The following is a 26,161-nucleotide window of genomic DNA, read 5'->3' as shown; positions in this document are numbered from 1 at the left end:
CGCCACCATTGTAATCGAAGCTAAGTTCCACCTCTCCGTCATTGTTAGCATTTACAGGCTGGTTCATAGGATGTCCATTATAGCCTTAGGGTTCAGTAGTTCAGGCCATTATGAAGAATTCGTTTGGGAGTTTTCTAAACGAAAAGTAGCAATAAACTAGAGGTATGTGGTGTGAATTACAGAGCTTTGGACGCATTAGGCTTGTATGTATCGAAGATGCTATGGACTTAATCTCCTGCAGGTTGTGGATGGAGCTGCCCAATGATGGACGGAAGCGGTAGTGGATGAGGCACTGAGCTCGTATTACAGAGAAGTGCGATTCAAATTCTAATTTGATTTCCTCGCCCGAACGGTATTTTAAACCAGCCGCGATCGCCCTGTTCACCTTTTATCCTCCAAATGGTCTTCCACCTCTAATGACCTTAACGTTATCAAACGTTAATTGAAAATTTTATTTGTCTTATTCTATTGCTACCAGATCCACTGCTGCTTTTATAGAATTCGTGGCCCTACAGTCTCTTTGTACTGAGCCATTATTACAAACTGGAGAATTAAAGATTCTTTCGACATGCATTACGAGGCTCTACATCTGCTTTGAAACGTCAGATTAATACATTACGGAGCCCTACAGTTTCTTTGCATCGAGCCATTGACACAACACAGCAACCCACAGGTTCTTTGTACTGACTGTTCTGTTCAAAATTCAAATGGCTCTGAGCACTATGGGACTTAACATCTGAGGTCATCAGTCCCCTCGAACTTAGAACTACTTAAACGTAACTAACATAAGGACATCACACACATCCATGCCCGAGGCAGGATTCAAACCTGCGACCGTAGCGGTCGCCCGGATCCAGACTGAAGCACCTAGAACCGCTCGGTCACAACGGCCGGCGATCTGTTCAACACGACGAACTACAACTTTTGTGTATAAACTCAATTTACCATACGTAGTGACCTATAGCTTCTATGTACCGAATGTGGCACAGAATGTTCCAGAGACATTCACTGTCCACTTCCGTGCGAACAAGAAATTCTAGAGTGAACGTTTGTCTTGCCTGCGGGTCACCAGGAAGCTACTCCTGTACACAGGTGATTTTGTATGGTTAACCTTGCAGGGGGTTTCGTAGGATTTTATGCACCGTTCACTCTGGGATATCCAACGTCCGGGCAATTCCCCGTACGCTGCATGTTTGCACATCACCGCTCGGTCCCTTCTGCAGTGCTGTGGCCACATCTTCGACAGACGTCGAATCAACTTCCTTTCTTCCCTGTGGCACCACTTCAAAAGAACCTGTCTTTTGGAAGTTTGTGATCAGTTTCTCCAGACCCTTAGCAGGCAACGGGCCAGTGCCTTTTCCCATACCCTTAAGGGTCCGGAACTTATGCAGGGCTACTGGCGCGCAGTCATCGTTCGTGCAAAAGAGCTTTAACAAGTGCGCGCGAGCCTTGATGAAAACAGTCACATTGAGCTTCCCGGACGCAAACTGAGGACCATCTGTGTGCCACTCGTATGTTGGTTGTATATTCTGAAGTTTACAGCGCCACCCGTTAGTGAAATGTCATCGGCAAGCCTCAAAGTTTTTATTTCTTCTCCCTGAATTTTAATTCCCACTCCAAATTTTTCTTTGTGTTCCTTTACTGCTTGCCCATTGTACAGATTGAATAAAGCCGGGGATAGCCTACAAACCTGTCTCAATCCCTTCTCAACCACTACTCGTTTCATGCCCCTCGACTGTTGTAAATGCTGTGTGGTCTCTGTAAAAATTGTAAATAGACTTTTGATGTCTTTATTTTACCGCTATTACCTTCGGAATCTGAAAGAGTTCAGGAGATATGACATCATAAAGATTGAGCTCCGCGAAAAGTAAACTGCAGGAGGATATTCGATACACATTTGAAAATGTGTATAAATATGAGGCAAATACGTTTAATATATGTGAAATATGTGTGACACGTGTGTGCACTGGAGATACCACGGGTAAAAAGCTCCTCCTAAACTCCTGGATAGATTTCTACCTAGCTTGGTAGCTCCAGGCAAATCACGGGATGGTACCTTTGAAAGGGCACGGCCGACTTCCTTCCCCGTCCTTTCCTAATTCGATGAGACCGATGACCCCGCTGTCTGCTCTCCTCCCCTACAACAACCCATCCCAAGCTTGGTACATAAATTACTTTGGGTGTAAGAACTACCAAATTCTTTTTGGAATTGAAGTGATGGACAGAGAATGGGGAGAAAGAGGTGATGGACAGTGAGTGAGGAGGAGAAGACGGACAGAGAAAGGGAGAACCAGGAGATGGACAAAGAGAGAGGGACGAATAGGAGGAGATAAAAGAGTGCGACGAGTAGGAGATGGACAACGAGAGAGAGGGGGGGCGGAGGAATAAATGGACTAATAGAATGACTAATGGATTGAATATGTGCCAGGGCAACTCCGGGTACTCAGCTAGTCTTATTTAACTGTACACCAACTGTAGACACTATAGCCCCACAAAGGAAGAAATGAATTGAGTCTATTCACATGTAAGAATGTTTCTAATTGACGGAGCGTTGGGCGCTTGTGTGGCACACTACTTTAACTATTTCGTGTAAGTAGCCGTTATGCTCCTAGACTTGGTTCAAATGGCTCTGAGCACTATGCGACTTAACATCTATGGTCATCAGTCCCCTAGAACTTAGAACTACTTAAACCTAACTAACCTAAGGACATCACACAACACCCAGCCATCACGAGGCAGAGAAAATCCCTGACCCCGCCGGGAATCGAACCCGGGAACCCGGGCGTGGGAAGAGAGAACGCTACCGCACGACCACGAGGCTCGTAGACTGTAGTGTCGTGTTTGTGTTACTGGTGGTGAAGGAAACGAAAGGGTGAAATGCGGTGCGAGCAAAAAGCCTACCCCTCTAGTACGAAATAGGCTGAAAAGCTTAACGTCAGCATCTGACAGGTGTCTCATACATGCTTACCCCACGAGACACTGTGAACATCAGGCATTCAATTTAATCTAGAATATTGGCGCAATGTCTGGTGATCAGAAATTTTACGCTCCCACAGGTCGTCACCTATCAGATCAAATACTGGTGATGGTATTTTCTTAAGCCACTAGGATTGAAACTGGCTACCTCAGAGACGAACGGCTCCATAAAAGCGAAGGCAAATATTAGACGGTACTGTTCAATCAAAGAAAATACAGATTCGTGGCCAATGGGAGAGCTACGCCAGACGAACAAGAGAACTGCTCCTCAGTTCATTGCGAAGAAAATCATCTGAACCTGACACACTATACAGAAAACTGCAGCAGAGTGTACAGAAAATGTGCTCAACGCAGAAATCAGGCATATGTAGGTTTCCAAATCCTTCTACCCTGTGGAATAAACTGCGCAGCTTCGGGGTAGAAAAGGTAAAATCAGATGCTGTTATTCGAACAGACTACAGACGAATTTATGTTTTTTCCGACATCAGCTCTCAGGTGGTGATAAACTATCAGTTATCACATACAAAAGATAGCACTTAACTCCAAACCTCGGTTTTTGAAACTATGTTTTTGCACCTACGGAAAACAATCGCTGAAATCTCTCGTTAGGTGGTAAGTAATAAAGCGTGAGCGTATACTCGATTAAAAACTTCTTTCGAGTTATTATCTCGTTTATTACAGACATCTTCAATTTCTCTCTCTTAAGTGGTATAGGTCCAAGATAGCTGGGATTTGCTGATAAGGTAGTGACGCCTACTTAAATAGGAAAGTGTAGCGTCCTTTTCGATCAGATACGAGTTACTGGATGATTTCGTGCAGAGAGCAGCAACTGCATTGGTGAAGGAGACGGAGGATGTGTTAGACATAGGTGCAGTCAAGGCGCTAGACCTATCAGGTGTTACAGTGAAGTTATGGAATTATGTTACATATCAAACTGAAACGGTAGTGGGTTAGATGGTGGAGTGGGAACGAATTTATTTACAATATTTAAAAACCGTCCGTGGAAGCACGTGGATGGATAATAGCAAATAATAATCTTGATCCAAATGAACATAATTAAAAATAACTCCAAATTAAAGCAGTTGTTAAAGTCTCTATTAAAACTTTAACTTATTTAATACATTCTTCAGAAAATGATAGCCTATCAACTGCAAAAGAATAAATATTCAGTCTTTAAAAGATGTTCTTAAAAAATACATGTTTACAATTATAATTTCCAGAAGCTGCTGCCATGCAAGCTATCGTGTACAAAGTGAAGACTGAGTTGCAATATGGTCAAAATCAACCACCTTTGTTTACTGTAGCATACGCCACAGCATCACCGGAACTACTTATAGTTTCAAGTCTTTTACAATACAATAAATAAGCCGCCTATATCACGCCAAACATATACAAGCACAAACGCAGGTGACATAAACATAGACTAAAATAACTCTTGCTAACTTCAACAGCTAAAAATACTTAAAACCTGAAAACAATCTTTAAATTATTAAACTACGGCCACAGCTGATTGATCCATCAACTTCATGTACTTTGGTTGAAATAATTTTCGAGCAACTCAGGAAAGTTACAGGGCAGAATCAAGAAGTACTGGTTTTGCCGTTGCTATAACTTAATAGCAACTTCATTCGCTGGTCACACGGGTCAGAATTACACAGCAGCTTTCAATAAATGACAACGATTTCTTACGTGGACCGCCGCGGAACAGGTATTATTTGATATTACGATTTATTCGAAATATGGCTTATATTGCACTGCACTCTCAGTGTGCTCTTAGTGCATCACAAGTCAATAGACTGGAAACCGGGATGATATAGACTGGTAGGCGCCTTAGAACAAACCAGATAACTTCTAGAAAGAACTTAGTGAGGCAGATGCTCACCTAGCTGGTCAAATACCTTAGTAGGAATCACAACGCGACTGTGTGTACTTTTAATGTACGGCCCAACTGCCGTCCTGTAGTCGCAACGCCCCTCTCCAAAGGCACACTACTGAAGAGGTAAATCTGTCAAATGGTTCAAATGGCTCTGAGCACTATGGGACTCAACTGCTGAGGTCATTAGTGCCCTAGAACTTAGAACTAGTTAAACCTAACTAACCTAAGGACATCACAAACATCCATGCCCGAGGCAGGATTCGAACCTGCGACCGTAGGTAAATCTGTCCGCTGGGGGCCACGCGGGGTGGCCGTACGGTCGAAGGCATCACGGTTCGCGCGGCTCCCCCCGTCGGAGGTTCGAATCCTCTCTCGGGCATGGGTGTGTGTGTGTGTGTGTTGTCCTTAGTGTAAGTTAGTTTAAGTTGGATTAAGTAGTGCATAAGGCAAGGGACCGATGACCTTAGCAGTTTAGTCCCATAGTCCTTACCACAAATTTCCAAATTGTCCGCTATGCCCCTGGATAGCCAACCCTCCGAAGAATTACGCCTATTGACCGGAGACTTGAGTCCTGTGGCTTACTGCCGGCTATCAACCGCACACCACGCTGCACTGGCCTACTGCACTAAACCAAACCCGAGAAACAGCTGAACGTTCATGCCGAGAACGCAACGCTCACACAGCATACAGACCAAAGCCCTGTCACTAGTGCGGCCGGGGTGACCGAGCGGTTATAGGCGCTACATCTGGAACCGCACGACCGCTACGGTCGCAGGTTCGAATCCTACCTCGGGCATGGATGTGTGTGATGTCCTTAGGTTAGTCAGGTTTAAGTAGTTCTAAGTTCTAAGGGACTGATGACCTCAGCAGTTAAGTCCCATAGTGCTCAGAACCATTTTGAACCTGCCACTAGCTACCGCTCTAGAGCACTGTCGCATGCGCGTTTTGATGCCTCACCTTCCGCGTGCACCTGGTGAAAAGCAAAGAGTATAAATATCTATGGAGTTAGCTTTCTGATGCGCAGAACGAGAATTCTGTCCGTAACGTCTCCTGCATCTCAAGTTGTTTTAGGATTGCACATTTTAGCACGTACCACGCTTACGTATTTTGAATGTTATTACTTGCTGCTGTAGACACATCACCTTCAGAAGCACAATGAAACTTCGTATATTTGTATATACGTTCTATAGACATCTTATCAATTTGATACCAAGAAATAAAATTGGTTTAAAGATGTGAAAAGCAATGGTATTGTGCTTTTTTGCTACAGTATCATAGATCAGATTCCACTTCATTTATGTTTTTTTCGATTACGGGATAACAAGTGACAGCCAACAATATATGTTTACGTCTTCTATTGCATTGTTGAATCTCTGTTCTAATTAATCACGTTGCAATGACCGTAGCCGGCCGGTGTGGCCGAGCGGTTCTAGGCGCTACAGTCTGGAACTGCGCGACCGCTACGGTGGCAGGTTCGAATCCTACCTCGGGCATGGATGTGTGTGATGTCCTTAGGTTAGTCAGGTTTAAGTAGTTCTAAGTTCTAGGGGACTGATGACCTCAGCAGTTAAGTCCCATAGTGCTCAGAGCCATTTGAATCATTTTTGCAATGACAGTGTACACGATGCCGAAGCCTCACGAAAAAATAACAGATTTGGGGCTATGATATTGTTGCAGTAAACACGTAAGCGATTTGTACCACATATTCGGCCATTATTATTTTCAATTTTTCTTTATTTACCCTTCTCATCTTGACAGACATCAAAAACATCTACAACAATCTTTCGCCGTATCAAGTAAAACCAAACACTATGCACAAAAAATAGAAAATACAAGATCAGTGCACGAATTTTGGAATAATAAAAGAAGTGACAGAACAATTATTTTTTACCTTTTCTATCGCTCTGATTCATATTGTCAGAGATGTTCTATTTAACTACGTCACAATGACATTGTATACGAAACTGTCTCATGCAGAAATACTTAAACAGACGCAAAGGTCTTAGATACACGCGAAGGTTTGAGAACCTGCAGTTAATCAGAATTATGTATGAATTTTATCAACTTATGAACATCGCATCAGTATGTATACGCTGACTGGCAATTTACTCAAACACACTTGCAAATCTATCTAGCACTTGTCTTTTTTTCAACATATAAAATGCCCCATATCAATATGACCTTTAAAATTATTCATTTGCTGTACGTACCTATGAAAAGTAGCTGGCACTCTTTTCACATACTTCTCTTTACATCCGCAGCAACGACAATACGGCAACATACCTGTTACTAAGAGTCAAACGGGCAGAAACATATATAAAACAAGCCGAATACGGGTAACATTGAAGTTTGCAAGTTGCAGACAAACAGATACCATCCAAAAATCACGTGACCATCCCGGTTTAATATTGAGAACGTGCGAAGTAGGTAACGCTTACTCCATAGATATTTTATACTCTATGGTGACCACCACCGAAGATCCACCTATCGAACAAACGCAGCAATCGCTTTTTTTTACCAACAGCTTAACCGAAAAATCTCGCACCATGGCTGAAAAATATCCAACGAAACATTAAGTTCTTATCTAAGAACAATATGAAAATCGCGTAGCGTGTGTAAATCACTGACTGATCAACACTATTCCGCCTTTACTGAGCAAGAGGACAAACAGAGACTGATTTCATTCATGGCTTATGATCATAGTAATTACAGCTGCAGCTTGAAGTAACGGTTGCAGCTTTAAATAACAACTATAAACAACAAATCAGCATTCGATCTGTCACTTGTGAGCCGGCGCTGTTAAGTAGTGGACATGAAGCCATAGTCTGTCAGCACTGTTGTCTCACACATCACAATGGAGAAACATCTCTAAATCGAGTGTTCAAGACATTCTACAGAATAATTTTTTTTTATTTTTTATTTTTTTAAACATGGGAAAGTCCGTCCGGCTAGCCATGCGGTCTAACACGCTGCTTCCCGAGTGGGAAGGCGTGCCGGTCCCCAGCACGAATCCGCCTGGCGCATAATAGTGTCGAGTTCCGGTGTGCCGGCCAGCCTGTGGATGGTTTTTAAGCCGGTTTTACATCTACCTCGGCGAATGCGGGCTATTTCCCCTTATTCCGTCTCAGCTACACTATGTAGGCGATTGCTGCACCAACACTTTCTCCACATAATCATACACCATAATTACTCTGTCACACAAACATTTGTGTTTACACTCGTGTGGTATGAGATGTTCCCGGTGGGAGTCCACTGGGGGCCGAATCACACAACAACCCTGGGTTCGGGGCGGCGTTAGGGTGAGTGGACTGCTGTAGCCTGTTGTGGGGTTGTGAACTATTGAGGGCTACGGCGGGACGATGCCTCCGTCGATTCTAGGTCCCCAGTTCAATACACAATACACACAACACACAAGATGAGAAAAATATGTTCAAAGTTTGTCCCGTACACCTTGAGTACCGAACAAAAACAACGACACATTGACGCCTGCCGCGACTAGATTTAAATGCACAATGCGGAAAATTTGTCTTGGAAAAAATCACTACTCTTGGCGACAGCTGATTTATCAATACGAACGCACCACCAAACGACAAAGAGCAGAAATTCACACGAAAAGTCAACTCTTGGAGGACAAGACATTCAAGAAAATGTGATGCGTGAGTTGACCAACATACCAAAGAACGACATTTCTGACAGTTCCACAGTGGTATATGGAGGTGTTACACTCAAGTGGGGAGGGAGGGTAGATTACGTAGAACATCAAATGCATTAAAACCATCGTCTTAACTTTTCTATAGTTTTATTAATCCAGTCTCGAACCTATTTGGACTGACAGAGTACAATGCAGATATTCATGGCTAGCTTGAGTTGACTCCAGTTTTCTCTTTTTTTGTCTTTTTCAATTACAGCAGTGTAATAGCGATTCTGGAAATTGGTTGGTTGATTGATTTGGGGGAGGGTATCAAATAGTAAATCCATCAGTCCCATGATCTAGGACAGCAGAAATCAACCGAGGAACACCACAAATAGTACACTCTAGTCAAGGGGAAGGGATAACGTACAAATGGTGGAAAAGGGACGTCAGGGCAACAGGAAGAGGAAAAAACAGGAGCGGGATGAGTGGGTGGGAACAGGGAGAGCAGGGGTGCCAAGAAAAGCTATGCAGAGTGGGGAACCAGCATCCCACTGAAGCATCCCTACACCCACACCATACCATTATCACGATACAATGGGGACAACGCCAGACGAAGAAGTCACAAGAAAATGGAAACAAAACAGTGAGACAGACCAGACAAAATGTAGGGAAAAGGCGGGGAGAATCTGGCCGGTGTGGGGCCAAGGCCAAGGCCTCCATAACCAACGCCTACGCTAACTCAGTGACTCAAATTCCGGATGAAAGTTCAAGGACTTATACCACATTCACGAAGAAAACCTAAGGTAGATGTAACCACACTAGAGTCGTCTGCTAACACACGAGACAGGGAGGGTGGGAGGGCATATTTAGTGCAAAGGGCCAAAAGGTGAGAGCAGTCCGGCAAAATGTGAATCACAGTGATCAGAGCCATGCAACTGCAAAGGGTGAGAGGGGGGAGGGGTTGCTTATTGCGGTGTACAAACCATGGGTCAACCGAGTTGGCAGAGGAGGGTAGAATCCCGCCATAAGAGGCAGAAGGAAGAATGTCACATGGCGTGAGTCACCTTGATTTCGTGAAATTTGTTTGACAGAGGAGTAGCCTCACAAGAGTTGGCTCACAACTGGGCAAAAAGGGATTTGATGTAAAGCCGCAAGTCCACTCCTAGAGGAGAGGATGGGTAGGTATCCAACCCCCTGTCCCCCTTGCTAAATGACAAGCAAGTTCATTACTTGGGATAACTACGTGACCTGGAAACTGAAGGAAATCAATTGAACAAGCAGCATCAGCATGATCATCGAGAAGGTCGTGGATGGCGGAGACCAAGGGGTGGCAGAAAAGAGCCGTGCAATAGCCTGAATGTCACTCACTGAGTCTTTACAAACCTATATCGAGTGAAGACGGTTTAATGTTAAAGGTGGCCCAGTAGATGGCCATCAATTCCAAAGTAAACACCGCACACATGGCAGGCAAGAGATGGTGTTTCGTGCCAACAAAGATGTGAAGGCATATCCCACATGATCAGTGAATTTAGACCCATCAGTGTAGAAAAAAAAATTACATCCTGGAACTTCCATAAGAGTGTTCAGAACAAACATCGGAACACCATTGGAGTGATGGAGGCTTTTGGATCCCGCAAGAGATCCATCTGAATACAGGGCCAGGGAACTAATTCAGGATGGGTAGTCGGAAAAGAACATGGGGAAGAGGACAAGGAGGGGAGATAAAAGTCATGGTGGAGAGAAGCAAGGCGGAGTCCAAATGGTAAACTCACCCAAGGGCGAGCAGCGGTCTGGGACGGCCTGAAACAGCGAAAAGAATAGAATAGGAGGGGTGATCAGGGGAAGAGTGGATAGTGATGACACGGAAAACCATGAGCTGTGACCGCCGAATCGAAAGGGGAGGGATCCCAGAGTCAACCAGATGACTACCAACAGGACCAGTGCGAAAGGCACCAGGGGCTAACTGAATACCATGATGGTGAACTGGATTCAAGAGGAGCAGTGTGGAAGAGGCAGCTGATCCGTTAACTTGACAACCATAGTCCAGACAAGACAGAACTAATGCCCAGTGAAGATAGAGAAGGATTGAACGATCCACAGCCCTAGAAGTGTGGGCAAGGGCAAGGAAGCGAAGAACATTCAGTTTATGAATACAATCACCCTTCAGATGACGGATGTGGGACAGCCAAGTAAACTTGTTGTGAAATGTAAGACCCAAGAAACGAAACCGTCAGATCACAGTCAGGTGTTGGACATTGAGGTAGAGCTCCGGATCAGGATGGACTGTAGTACAGTGACACAATTGAACCACTCTCGACTTAAGAGGAGAGAACTGAAAACCATATGAGGCCAGATGGTACCCTGGAACTGTCCTTTCACAGAGGCCACTGACTGGGAGCTAACCCAAATACAGAAAGCATTCACATACACAGCAGCTACTTCAAGCCAATTAACAGTGATTAGAAAAAGGACACTTGATACAGAGCCCTATGGAGCGTCATTCTCCTGGGACCCCAGAGAGCTGAGAACAGTGCCAACCTGGACTCTGAACGACCAGTTGGGCAGAAACTGGCGAATAAAAGTATCGGGAGAGGAGCCCATTGACCCCACTCATGGAGTGTAAAAGAGGATGTGGTGGCACTAAACTGTGTTATAGTTCTTACAAAGATTGAACAAAACTGCAAAAGATGGCAGTGTTGGGGAAAGGTCTGCTGAACTGCGGTTTACAATCAAAGCAGATGATCGATCAGAGACTGTGCCTCCCAAAAGGCGCACTGGTAAGAAGATAAAAGGTCCTGAGATTCAGGGTCCCAAATGAGCCAACAAGCCACCATTTGTCCCAGTAACTTGCAGATGACATTGGTCAGGTTGACAGGCCAGTAACTATCAAGAGACGACAGAAACTTGCTAGGACTGAACCAAAATACTGTCCCTCCATTGAGAAGGGAAAATTCTTTGGAGCCAAAAGCACCTGGAGGAATAGTGATGACATTTGTTATGGATGGAATCATGGCCAGGAGCTGAATTTTGGAAAGAAGAGAAGCCAGAAGAAGCTCCCACTCAGTAAAAGATTCATTGTAAGATTCCACCTGACAAGGGGTAAAACCTAAGAGCATAGCTTCAGCCCACTATTTTTATGGAGGAGGAACCAAGCTGAACAAGAGGCTGACTTTCATGCTGTTGCAAATTTGGGTTGCGAGGTATTCCATGAGAGCTGATGAATCTGTAGAAAGGACTCCTGGAAGGGCAAGGCCCAGAATGAAAGACTGCCACGGACAACCTTGGAGGGTGCGGAGTGTAGTGTGTACATGTGACAAAGAGACAGAAGAACCTAGAAAGGAGACGAATCATTCCCAACACACCCATTTGCTCTGTTTCCTTAAGTAATGGGCTTCAGCATGGAGACATTTATGGGTAACAAGACCTGCGGTGCACGTCTGCTGCTTAAGATGTTGCAAGGTGTCACAATAATCATGGATAGTAGTGGCAATGGCCAAGTTCCACAACAGAACTGGCCAACTGTGAAGAGAGCACATCAAATGGGAAATGGCAATGCTGGCTGTGCAGATTATCTTATTGGACAGATCATGGACGATTTCATCAATGCAACCTGACAAAGGAAGGTGGGATGTGTATAGACGTCAATCAGCATGATGGAAATCCCAGCAGGGCAACCTGTTCAGTGGGAGGTGGGAAGGGAATGAGGGAATCAATGGGAAGTGCTCACTGTTGCAGAGGTCACCATTTGGCGATCGGTGTAAGGTAGGAAGAAGGCGAGGTGAATAGGGCGAAAGATCAATGACAGAAAAGGTGCCGTATGTGACTCTAAAATGAGTAGGGAAACCATTATTAAGCAGGCACAATTCGTGGTCTGAAAGAAACTGGTCAATGAGGTGACCGCAACTAGATGAAAAAGCACTGACCCACAGAGGGTGATGACCACTAAGATCTCTAAGGAGGAGGAAGGGAGGGGAGAGTTGCTAATGGGAGAAGTTAGGGCAGCAGATAAAGATAGCTTGTCAGGAGGGAGATACAGATTGCAAACTACAACAGAGACTCCAAGAAGACCTGAACGGCCACCACTTCCAATGGGACACAAAGTGGGATCCTTGTGCTAACAATATCCCTATGGATCATTGTACAGACGCTACTGGAAGCCCTCAAAGGGCCGACCAGTTCCAATACAAAGCATAGAACCCACGAAGGATCAGTGAGTGAGCGTCAGTAAAATATATTGCTGGGTAAAAGGGAATAAGGGATTCAACTCTGGGAGTTCACGGTAGTATCTATTACAGTTCCATTGAATAATCACGAAATGTCTATCCAGATGGGAGGCAAATGGATTGGAGCTAATGACACTTCCAGGTAACCATCCATCACCGACGACGATGGATGACGTCCATAAATAAGATGTCAGACTCAGGTTGCGAGAGGGGAGGTGGCATCTCTGAGGCACAAGGTTGGCCTTGTCCTGGGACTTACGTTTCTTTTTTTTCTCTTTCATAGACTGTGCAGGATAGGGCACAGAGCAGGCTTCTATAAGATTCAGAAATGAAAAAGAGTGCGCGACCTTGGGCTATGCAGACTGTGTCCCATGGTCAAATGGTGTAGCAGGCCTGTGGCCTGAGAGACGCCAGGGGGAGGGGTTCCCTCAGCGGCACCTGCAGGGGAGGGCGAGGGACTGCCAGTGGGGGAGGGGGGAAGGAGAATAGAGGAGGGTGGTACTGGGATAATAAAAAGAGAGGAGGGGGAAAGGTTGTAACAGGCAGAAAAGTAGAAGTCATCGATACAGGATGAAGTCTCTCAAATTTCTGACAAGTCTCAGTGTGAGATAAACAATTCAGGGGCTTATACTCTTGGATCTTCTTTTCTTTCTCATAAATCAGGCAATCTGGTGAGCATGGAGAATGTCACTCGTGGCTATTTACACACTCGTGTGGTGGAACACAGGGTCTCCCCTCATGGAGCAGGTGTCTACAGTCACCATATAGAGCACATCAGGAAGATATGTATCCAAAAGGCAAGCATCAAAAGCACCTCATGAGTGGTGGGATGTACGGCTTCACGTCAAAGCGATAACACATAACCTTCACCTTCTCTGGTTGGGTATATCCTTTGAAAGGCGGCGGTATCAGTGCGATTGCCCTTACGACCTTTCTGCACACGCTGAACAAAATGAACTCCTCATAGTTCCCTATGAAAAACTACTCCCTGGTGAGGTGTAATGGACACCAGGAAATCGCCAAGATGAACACAAGCACGAAGAGCTACAGATTTGGTGTCAGGAGAGGTTGACCACATCTTACTCAGAGACTTAACCTCGCCAAATTTGTCTTTGATATTTTCCAAAACAAATAATGGCTTTGTGGGGGTGACCCCTGTCACATACTAGTAGAGTCCAGGTATGGGAAAGTGTTCACCCCAAGCTGGCGAACCAGGCCCTCCTCCCAGAGTGTAACGGGGAAGGGAAGGCCACAGGATCATAAGAAGCAGCATTCAATGATTGTTGCCACTCGAAGAGGTGGCCATACGAGAATGGCCAGATTTTTGGATCTGGATATGCTTTATGAGCCAAGCATCTTTCCTGATACCACTCAATTTGATCAGTGGCTCACCCCATGGACTCTAGCCAGCCACAGCAATGGCCATCTCTCATGGCAGTCGTTGTCGGGCCTTCCGATGCTCCAGAGTGACAATCGACCCTTCTTAGGCATACATGGAGAGGGAACAACTTAAGGTACAGTAGTGTGATCCCTGTGTGGAGCTCAGCCAAATGGACAGATAACAGCCCCACCACTCTCACTGGCTGTAGATGCTGGTGACCTAGTGGGGTGGAGGTGGCCTATCGCAGGGAAGGAAGAGCGAAAGAAAGGGGGAGAGAAATCCATGCCTTAGACGTTAGGGAGGGAGTTCTCCCTGCAAATAGCTCAGACGACAGAGAGAAAATTTCGAAAGGGAGGTCAAACCCCAAAGGGGGACCAGAAACGCCGAAAAGGAAGGGTGAATAAGAAACGGCAGGGGGAACAAAACCGCAAGGAATACGGGAAACCAGGTAGAGAGCCAGTTAAACATAAATACGAACACCGAGAGAGAGGGACAGGAGGGACCAGAGGGGAAGTAGCAAAGACGGGGAGGTAGGAGATGGGGAAGGAAACTCCAGTCCGGCAAGGAAGAATAGGCTGCAGTAGCTTGGAACTCCATGCGCGCCATGCACGAACTCACGAAAGAACCTTGAGCCCCCTTGGGGGCGGGGGGTTTACGTTCGTATCCTCTATTTTAATTGAAGTTAATTGAAGTGACCCTTTCAGTAATGTGTATGTTTTTGTTTTTGGCTATCCTGTGTTTGTAGTTGTGATACTATTGTGCAATTGTTTGTAGTTTTCTACTGACTTTCTCTTCTAACTAGGTTCTGTTGTTAGCTGTAACTACAAAAAAAGGCTCTGAGCACTACGGGACTTAACTTCTGAGGTCATCAGTCCCCTAGAACTTTTTTTTTTTTGTCATCAGTCTTCTGACTGTTTTGATGCGGCCCGCCACGAATTCCTTTCCTGTGCTAACTTCTCCATCTCAGAGTAGCACTTGCAACCTACGTCCTCAATTATTTGCTTGACGTATTCCAATCTCTGTCTTCCTCTACAGTTTTTGCCCTCTACAGCTCCCTCTAGTACCATGGAAGTCATTCCCTCATGTCTTAGCAGATGTCCTGTCATCCTGTCCCTTCTCCTTATCAGTGTTTCCCACATATTCCTTTCCTCTCCGATTCTACGTAGAACCTCCTCATTCCTTACCTTATCAGTCCACCTAATTTTAAAAATTCGTCTATAGCACCACATCTCAAATGCTTCGATTCTCTTCTGTTCCGGTTTTCCCACAGTCCATGTTTCACTACCATACAATGCTGTACTCCAGACGTACATGGTCAGAAATTTCTTCCTCAAATTAAGGCCGGTATTTGATATTAGTAGACTTCTCTTGGCCAGAAATGCCTTTTTTGCCATAGCGAGTCTGCTTTTGATGTCCTCCTTGCTCCGTCCGTCATTGGTTACTTTACTGCCTAGGTAGCAGAATTCCTTAACTTCGTTGACTTCGTGACCATCAATCCTCGCTGTTCTCATTTCTACTACTTCTCATTACCTTCGTCTTTCTCCGATTTACTCTCAAACCATACTGTGTACTCATTAGACTGTTCATTCCGTTCAGCAGATCATTTAATTCTTCTTCATTTTCACTCAGGATAGCAATGTCATCAGCGAACGTATCATTGATATCCTTTCACCTTGTATTTTAATTCCACTCCCGAACCTTTCTTTTATTTCCATCATTGCTTCCTCGATGTACAGATTGAAGAGTACGGGCGAAAGGCTACAGCCTTGTCTTACACCCTTCTTAATACGAGCACTTCGTTCTTGATCGTCCACTCTTATTATTCCCTCTTGGTTGTTGTACATATTGTATATGACCCGTCTCTCCCTATAGCTTACCCCTACTTTTTTCAGAATCTCGAACAGCTTGCACCATTTTATATTGTCGAACGCTTTTTCCAGGTCGACAAATCCTATGAAAGTGTCTTGATTTTTCTTTAGCCTTGCTTCCATTATTAGCCGTAACGCCAGAATTGCCTCTCTCGTCCCATTACTTTTCCTAAAGCCAAACTGATCGTCACCTAGCGCATTCTCAATTTTCTTTTCCAATTTTCTCTATATTATTCTTGTAAGCAGCTTCGATGCATGAGCTGTTAAGCTGATTGTGCGATAATTTTCGCACTTGTCAGCTCTTGCCGTCTTCGGAATTGTGTGGATGATGCTTTTCCGAAAGTCAGATGGTATATCGCCAGACTCATATATTCTACACACCAACGTGAACAGTCGTTTTGTTGCCACTTCCCCCAATGATTTTAGAAATTGTGATGGAATGTTATCTATCCCTTCTGCCTTATTTGACCTTAAGTCCTCCAAAGCTCTTTTAAATTCCGATTCTAATACTGGATCCCCTATCTCTTCTAAATCGACCCCTGTTTCTTCTTCTATCACATCAGACAAATCTTCACCCTCATAGAGGCTTTCAATGTATTCTTTCCACCTATCTGCTCTCTCCTCTGCCTTTAACAGTGGAATTCCCGTTGCACTCTTAATGTTACCACCGTTGCTTTTAATGTCACCAAAGGTTGTTTTGACTTTCCTGTATGCTGAGTCTGTCCTTCCGGCAAACATATCTTTTTCGATGTCTTCACATTTTTCCTGCAGCCATTTCGTCTTAGCTTCCCTGCACTTCCTATTTATTTCATTCCTCAGCGACTTGTATTTCTGTATTCCTGATTTTCCCGGAACATGTTTGTACTTCCGCCTTTCATCAATCAAGTGAAGTATTTCTTCTGTTACCCATGGTTTCTTCGCAGCTACCTTCTTTGTACCTATGTTTTCCTTCCCAATTTCTGTGATGGCCCTTTTTAGAGATGTCCATTCCTCTTCAACTGTACTGCCTACTGCGCTATTCCTAATTGCTGTATCTATAGCGTTAGAGAACTTCAAACGTATCTCGTCATTCCTTAGTACTTCCGTATCCCACTTCTTTGCGTATTGATTCTTCCTGACTAATGTCTTTAACTTCAACCTACTCTTCATCACTACTATATTGTGATCTGAGTCTATATCTGCTCCTTGGTACGCCTTACAATCCAGTATCTGATTTTGGAATCTGTCTGACCATGATGTAATCTAATTGAAATCTTTCCGTATCTCCCGGCCTTTTCCAAGTATACCTCCACCTCTTGTGATTCTTGAACAGGGTATTCGCTATTACTAGCTGAAACTTGTTACAGAACTCAATTAGTCTTTCTCCTCTATCATTCCTTGTCCCAAGCCCATATTCTCCTGTAACCTTTTCTTCTACTCCTTCCTCTACAACTGCATTCCAGTCGCCCATGACTATTAGATTTTCGTCCCCCTTTACATACTGCATTACCCTTTCAATATCCTCATACACTTTCTCTATCTGTTCATCTTCAGCTTGTGACGTCGGCATGTATACCTGAACTATCGTTGTCGGTGTTGGTCCGCTGTCGATTCTGATTAGAACAACCCAGTCACTGAACTGTTCACAGTAACACACCCTCTGCCCTACCTTCCTATTCATAACGAATCCTACACCTGTTATACCATTTTCTGCTGCTGTTGATATTACCCGATACTCATCTGGCCAGAAATCCTTGTCTTCCTTCCACTTCACTTCACTGACCCCTACTATATCTAGATTGAACCTTTGCATTTGCGTTTTCAGATTTTCTAGTTTCCTTACCACGTTCAAGCTTCTGACATTCCACGCCCCGACTCGTAGAATGTTATCCTTTCGTTGATTATTCAATCTTTTTCTCATGGCAACCTTCCCCTTTGCAGTCCCCCTCCCGGAGATCCGAATGGGGGACTATTCCGGAATCTTTTGCCAATGGAGAGATCATCATGACACTTCTTCAATTACAGGCCACATGTCCTGTGGATACACGTTACGTGTCTTTAATGCAGTGGTTTACATTGCCTTCTGCATCCTCATGTCGTTGATCATTGCTGATTCTTCCGCCTTTAGGGGCAATTTCCCACCCCTAGGACAAGAGAGTGCCCTGAACCTCTATCCGCTCCTCCGCCCTCTTTGACAAGACCGTTGGCAGAATGAGGCTGACTTCTTATGCCGGAAGTCATCGGCCGCCAATGCTGATTATTTCTCAAAATTTAGGCAGTGGCAGGGATCGAAACCGCGACCGAAGACGTTTTGATTATGAATCAAAGACGCTACCCCTAGACTAACCTAAGGACATCACACACATCCTTGCCCTATGTAGGATTCGAACCTGCGACCGTAGCGGTCGCGCGGTTCCAGACTGTGGCGCCTTGAACCACTCGGCCACCACGGCCGGCTGCCGTGACTACAATTATTAGATTATCTGACCAGTCATCCACATCTAGAAGCCATAGGAGGGTTTCGATTGTTAAGTCGAATGGCTTGTCATGGAATTTGTTAAATGTAATCAACAGCTATCACGAGGATAACACATTGTGATGTGTCTGTAGAAGCTGAACTCAAAGTAGAGCACAGAAATCACCCCGCAACAGCTGAGGTGCCATTGGCGTAATTTAGATCCTAAACGAACCGCAGCTTTTGGGCTGGCAGGTGTGCAAAAGTAATTTTCAATAGGCAGCTCACAGCTATGACTGAAGCAACCTGAGGAGATCTACAACAGAACATGGAGGTTGCAGATTTTGGTGGATATTGGCAAGCTAAGCTCAACTGAGGAATGTTTTGCGAAGGAATACATGTCGTTAAGTTTGCTGTTCTCAGAATGGTAAGAAAGGGGGACACACAATAGCGACGGAACTTGCTGATAAATATTTCATTTGATGGGATGAAGGGTCTGAGTGGGTCAATGAAATATAAGGACACCCAGGCCTGAGGTGAGACACTTATGTGTGTTCTCGAACGAAACATCAGAAACAGTAAACCAGCTACCATTTCAACTCACCACCCTACCCCAGAAACGCTGTTGTTTTTTTTAAAAAACATCTATCACTTGCATGTTATCTACTTCTTTCTTACAAGTGACACAGGAGACCCACAGTATCGGCTGGAAGAATACCGTACACACCACCTGCATCCAAGAGCATTTGTTTACATTCTGAACGTATGTGACTGACACAACTGGTATACAGTCTGAATTTTATGTGAAGTGCAAAGTGTATGATCATGGCTAGGAGTACACACTGTGCACCAGAGAAGCGTGTCCATCGTTACCTTGAAGCCACAAACTATGGCAAAAGTTCATGTCTCCAACGCGGCCGGCCGGAGTGGCCGTGCGGTTCTAGGCGCTACAGTCTGGAACCGAGCAACCGCTACGGTCGCAGGTTCGAATCCTGCCTCGGGCATGGACGTGTGTGATGTCCTTAGGTTAGTTAGGTTTAAGTATTTCTAAGTTCTAGGGAACTGATGACCTCAGAAGTTAAGTCCCATAGTGCTCAGAGCCACACCGTGTATTTGCTGCTTTCCTATTTTGCACTGCAGATAATGGCATAATTAGGGTGTCCATAAAGTCGCGCTGTGATTTCAAGACATTATAACTTGGATACTATTAGAGATAGAGAATAGTGGGATGCTGTAAAAGACCACAGTTCTCAGAGTTACTTTTTTCTTTGTCTTTCATTACAGATTTCATGAGGAGCACATAAAAATGGTGACAGGCTAGGAAAAGGTGCAATGTTTGCATACTCGAGATCTTTGACAACGGTACTGCACAATAAGTAACGTTAGTTTGGGAGATCACGCGGCCCATGAGAAATACAGGCCGCGTCAATTACGTCACATTACGTGACACTGCAAGTCTTAACGAGTGCTAGCAGCCGTCTCTGGCGGGAAGCGAGTACCTATTTCAGAGTAGTTTAATAATTCTTGACTGCGTGTTTACGTGCATGCAAGCTCTCGATATGGGTACCTTTTCAATAAAAATTGATTTTGTTCTACAATATTACTTTTAATTTTGTTAATCGGTTTTCAGCTTACAAGGCCATCTTCAGACATTTACTGAGTATTGTTACCAAAGAAGTTACAATGTTTATAAACAACAATGAAAGAGTGTTCTGAGTGAGGGTCACAACTACCAGCCAGTGCCCCATGCACTTCACTTAGAAAACAAAGGCCATAGACTCAACCTGCTGCAAGCCCTGGAAATTAATAAACATCTTGCTCACAGTCTAGATCTAATCCTAAATGATCAGACAAAGCTCAACACTTCCCCTCTCCTAAACTTTATATAATCATCTCCGTTGATCATTACTTCTCGCACTGTCTGTTCCTACATATTGCCATTTTCCTGCATCCATTGAGTTCTATTGTTTTATAGAAGCTGTCTATGTATTCCATATAGACTGCAGTTTCAATAGTTAAGGCTTTCTTTTAACTGGTGCTTGTATTACTGTCCATGTTTACCACCTCTTGTAGTTGTCTCATCAAACACTGTTCTTATTTTACTTTGTTCATTTATTTAATGTAAACTGTTACATAGCCACTGTTTTGAATATAATGTTAATGTTAAAATGCAGTACCACCACACTCTCAAATATTGCATTCACTTTATGTTCCCTCAGACGCCTCCATTTTCTTGCATTTATTTATTTCCGTGTATCTTATTGATATTGCATAAGTTCCTTATGTGTCCTGTAGCTACATTGATAATTGTTTCTTCTTTTAATTGGTTTGTGTATCACTCTCCATCTTTTATACCTCCTGATGTAGCCTTATCAAGTACTAATTTTATTTTATTAGTTTTGTTTATTAATAGAACCTGTTATGTAGTCATGCTGTTCCTATTTTGTGTTAAAGTTTTTCCTGTCTACTCCATTTTGATTTATTTTTTGTTCAATTTTTTACTTTTTCAATGCATTACCACCACTCTGTCAAAGATGTTACTTACTGTATGTTTCTGCTTCAGTCTAGACGTGTTACTTCTCTTCCATTGTTATTTGCAAACATTGTAACTTCTTTGGTAACAATCTTCAGTAAATGTCTGATGATGGCCCTTTAAGTCGAAAACCGTTTAACAAAAATAAAAGTAATATTGTAGCACAAAAGCAAACGGGTGCTTTTCATTTATTATAATGTTGTTCTACCAAGAACCGACGGAAGATTCTGTTAACATGGGAAAAAATTGATTTCCCGTCGGCCTTGCACGGAACCGAGCGTTCGCGAACTGTGGCGGACAAGCCAACTTGTGTGACGTCACAAGTTCGCTGCAGGGCCCATATACCTCATTTGCCAGGGGGAGATAATCTCGAGACGGATCTCTCGCTGCGTCTCAAGCACTTTTTGACAGAGCGCAAGCTGTATTTCAGTGTAGCGCGCAGAGGTCAGTTCGTCGTGCCTCACGCGAACTACAGAAAGCTACATCAACAGTTCATACAGTGGACTGACTGGTCGTGATGGTCCCATGGCATGGCCCCTGCGTTCATCCGATCCATTCGACTTCTTTTTGTGGAGTTAAATGAAGAACCACGTGCACGCAACGCCAGTCCATGGCGTTTGTACCCTTCGTACACTAGTCAATGAAGCAGTCAGATCAATCGATACTGCAGTGCTAATACATCCTTGATGTTCTACGAGCGAACTGGAATTCTCGCATAAGAGGAAGCAAACCACGATGTTTTATCTCTAATAGTTTCCAAGTTACGATTTTTTGAAATGATAGTGGTAATTGATAGACACACTATACTTTCACGAATTTGATAATGGGATCATTTCTTCCCGAAACTTGTTCTGTTTTTAAATCAATTACATATGTAGACAACTGGTGCGTCATAATATCCAAATGTCCTGGGTAATGCATTTTCGACAATGCACAAGACAAATGTTACGTGTAGAAGGCACTCTTGCTGACTGATTAAGAATCCCTCCTGGCACTTACGTTTATAATTATGTTGAGGATAATTATATTGGGAGCTCTACTGAAACATTACATCGACGATTTCAGCACGCGCGATTAGACAGTCTGATGGTCACCACTGGCTGGTCGAGCGGGAAAGTGAATTTTTAAATCTTTTGTGATTATCACCGCAAGAAATTAAAAGAAGATAATTTATCACTTATCCGTTGACAATATGTCTTCTTTTTGCAGAGAGATGTGCTTAAGTTGTAGTTTGCATCGAAACAAAAATGGGGGTTTCCCTTGGCCATTTTAGAGGTAATAAGGCCAAAAAAAGCCGAGAGGAAACTTTATGTAAGTTAACGAGAGGAAATTCACCCACGTTCTATTACTTGTGCAGCTGAAATGCAATGATTTTCGTAATTACCTAAGAATGGATGAGTCATGCATTTCGGATATGCTAAACATCATAAAACCATTGTTAACGAAAAAGAACACCGTCATGAGAAAGGGTGTAAGCCGTGAGGTGAGGCTGTTAGCTACATTACGACTTCTAGGCACTGGCAGAAGTTAAGACATCAGATTCAGTGCTATTGTGCTACTACAATTATTAACTAAAATAATTCCTGAAACTTCAGTGTGATTTACAATTGAGTGAGGAAACACATCATGGCAAAAAAGAGTAAATAAAATAAAAGAAGTCCATGTGAACGTTATGAATTAGTTTATGTATGTATCATAAAAGATGACCTGTAAGTTAAAGGAACTCATTTTAGATTCAAAGAAGAAAGACTACATGTGGTGGTGGCGCGCATCATCTAATAAATACAACGACAGTAGCATTTAGCAACTGTTAGACCTGTGAAAAAAAAAAAAAAAGATCACACACTTCGCTTTTCTTATCAGAGGACTTGGATATAGACTGGACTTTTTGGGTCTAGTGTAGCAGGGGATACAACCCGTCGGCTTTGGACAATGACGTCACAAGTCGCCAGAGAGTAGTTTACCATTTTCGCTTTTGCTGTTATGTTTCAGTTTTGTTTTTTTGCTGATTGCTTAATAAAGTGGATCTGTTAATTCTACCTCGTGAGATTTTTTTTTAAAAAAGCCAAAAAACACTTATCAGCTACTGAAGGGAGCTACAACACTAAGAAGAATCGCTTCTCGTTTGGCGACTTGTGACGTCATTGTCCAAAGCCGACGGGTTGTATCCCCTGCTACACTAGTCCCGACTTTTTTTAACACTTATAACAATGAAGCAAGTGTATCTTAAGAATTAATGTCCTCTGAATTTCGGTTTTTAGAAACAAAAATACAGAAGGTCTACAAGAATTTTATTCTCTCTATGTGACATGACGGATATGTTAAAAAAATTAAAAACAGCTTCATTTCTTGCATCTGTATTGCTGTACTCTTTGTGCTACGTGTCCCACAAATATTATACGATCTTTAAATTTCTCCACAAACTTTGTCTTTAAAGTTTGTTCTTGCCCGCACACTGTCATGTGTATTAGAACATTTAATCCCACGCGCAGTGACAAAAGACGAACTTTTGTCGTGCGGTTGGCACGACAGCGCTACACACGGCCACTTTGTTGGTTGGAATTGGGGAGGGGGGGGGGGGGGTCCGGCTGTCGGGTGGTCCTCCCTACCCAACAAACCGAATACCGACAAGGAATGTTCCCCAGTCGGTCGGTCGATCTAAACGTCTATATATGTCCAATTTGTCGGTCGGGTGGTCGGTTGGATGGTGGATTCCTCGGCAATGTAGGTGTTCTCGTTCTTTTGATAAATGTACACGTCGGGTACTGAGGTCCTGCGAATACTGGGTCCCATTGACCGACAGTTCAGTAGGGTTCGCGCTCAGGGGATAGCGAACACCAGCCGCAGACAGAGCGGGCCCTGCAATTTGGCACCAACACTCACCAGCCCGAGGACGCTAGCTGCGACGGCGACAGCAGCCGCGTTGTGGGTCCCGCGAAAGCACATGCTACACTGCCAGCCCGGCACACGGCGCACACCACACGGCACATGCTTATCGCTTCGGCTCCTGCGTGCTGATTAGCTCCAGCGCCGCAGACTCGGCGCACCGGTGGCGCGCAGCGCCGCGAATAAACACGTGACGTCACAGACTCGCCGTACCGCGCGGACCTGCCTCTCTGCCGTGACGACGCCAAACAGCGCGGCATCTCCTCCTTTTTTCCAGATGTTTGTGTACAAACATCCGTGCAGCAAGGACGTAAGCTGAAGTGAATCCTTTAAGGATGAACGTTACACCGCTATTTACACCTTCCTCCGTAGAGGACACCTCCTGAACGTCTCTGCAGAGTTGCTCACCGAGCGAGGTGGCGTAGTTGTTAGCACACTGGACTCGCAGTCGGGAGGACGACGGTTCAATCCCGCGTACGGCCAGCCAGGTTTGGATTTTCCGTCATTTCCCTAAACCGCTTCATGGATATGCTGGGATGGTTCCTTTGAAACGGCACGGCCAATTTTCTTCCCAGTTCTTGACACAATCGGAGCCGTATTCCGTCTCTACTGACCTCGATGTCGAAAGGACATTAAATCCAATCTTCGTTCTTCTTTCTAGTGGTGTTCGAGTCGTAGGTATTCAGTTCGAACCCTGGTTCGGGAAGAAATTTTGTCTCTATGTTCTACTAAGAACCTCTACGTACCTTTTAATGTTATAGACAGACTTCGGTACACTGGAGACAGAAAAACCTGCATCCACAGCCTTCATACCTTAATTTAGCACCTTAAAGACATCAACTGATAAGACAAAAATACAAGGTGTTCGGAAATTCCAGTGACAAAAAATGTTCAAATGTGTGTGAAATGTTATGGGACTTAACTGCTAAGGTCATCATTCCCTAAGCTTACACACTACTTAACCTAAATCAACCTAAGGACAAACACACACACCCATGCCCGAGGAAGGACTCGAACCTCTGCCGGGATCAGCCGCACAGTCCATGACTGCAGCGCCTAAGACGCTCGGCTAATCCCGCGCGGGCCAGTGACAAACTTCTAGGACTTGTACAGGGGTGTTAGTGCATAATATTTTGAATAGGAACCTATGTCTGGAAACGTACTGTTTCCGTTCTATGGTTCAGATGTGTATAGCGTCTATATCTGCTGAGGGAAACAGAAAAGTCTCAGTGTTGCTTGTCGTGGTATGCAGTAAGGTAGACAGGATTGTGGGGTCGTGTGCAATGTTCAGTTTATGAGACTCCTGTAGAAAAAGAAGAAACGCTTCTGGAACAAGACCTGGCCGCAGCACTAGAAATTGAAGGGACACCAGTTGGGATAGACAGCGTGTATTAGAACATGCTTCGTGGGTACAGAGTCTTTAACAACGTTGGCGGTCGTGAAATCGAGCCGCTACAGTAATGCATCAATACTGTTCTGTACCTACAATCTTGGACAAAGATATTGATCGACAGCCGGCCGCCGCAGAGGCTAAGTCCAAGTCGTTCGGTGAAGGTGGCCAATAAAGTTGATCGCCCCTCAGACTTGAAAGGGCCGCGTCATGCACCATCTGGCAACACTGTAGTATGCAGAAGTGTCTGGAGAAAGTGTTGACCTTTGTGTGTGTGTGTGTGTGTGTGTGTGTGTGTGTGAATTCCTAAGGGATCAAACTGCTGAGGTAATCGGTCCCTAGACTTGCACACTACTTAAACTAACTTGTGCTAAGACCAACACACACACCCATGCCCGAGGGAGGACTCGAAACTCCGGCGGGAGGGGCCGCGCAATCCGTGACGTGGTGCCTCAAACAGCGGGGTCACTCCGCGCCGCTGTTGACCTTTCCTCGAGTAGCTCCAGAGCTGTAAATGCTTCTGGTCTAGCGGTAAACGTCGCGCAATGCGGCCACCAATTCGCGATATCGAATCCACACCATTCCATTTTTAGTTAATCGTATTTCGGTTGTCTGCGAAAGTAGTCAGTCTGATGGAGCTAAAAACCAATTTCCTCTACTTTCTAACCCCCCCCCCCCACTTGTAAAACCAGAAGTCTCCACAACAATTCCGCCGCACATGTCGCGGCTGTATCAAGGCCAAGTTTACGCTCGGTAGTTTCCTCGCCCTACAACAGCAGACCGCAGCCCGCTACCGGCAGCTCGCCACTCGCCAAGTTCGTCAAGCGTCGTACGACCAGGTGAACGCGGCTCTATCATTGTGTTTGACAACTGTCATTTTCTAATTTGAAGTTCTTTTATCTTTCACTCTTGGATGTTGCATGCTCGAAATAGAGTCGCAAGTTGTGATATACCTTTTAC

At 44.4% G+C, this 26,161-nt stretch overlaps 1 protein-coding gene across 1 annotated transcript in view; it reads right to left on the bottom strand.

Annotated features, from left to right (window-relative positions):
• Positions 1-23,876, bottom strand: part of LOC124795632 — a 318,228-nt gene extending 294,352 nt beyond the window's left edge. Inside the window, exon 1 of the mRNA XM_047259704.1 lies at positions 23,809-23,876. Coding sequence (XP_047115660.1) covers positions 23,809-23,871 — 63 coding nt within the window. The 5' untranslated portion in view covers positions 23,872-23,876. The remainder of the gene's footprint in view (positions 1-23,808) is intronic.
• Between the last annotated feature and the right edge of the window lie 2,285 nt (positions 23,877-26,161).

This window comes from Schistocerca piceifrons, chromosome 4 (genome assembly GCF_021461385.2).
Source record: "Schistocerca piceifrons isolate TAMUIC-IGC-003096 chromosome 4, iqSchPice1.1, whole genome shotgun sequence".
NCBI classification, from domain to species: Eukaryota; Metazoa; Arthropoda; class Insecta; order Orthoptera; family Acrididae; genus Schistocerca; species Schistocerca piceifrons.
This window is presented reverse-complemented; position numbering and strand designations above follow the sequence as displayed.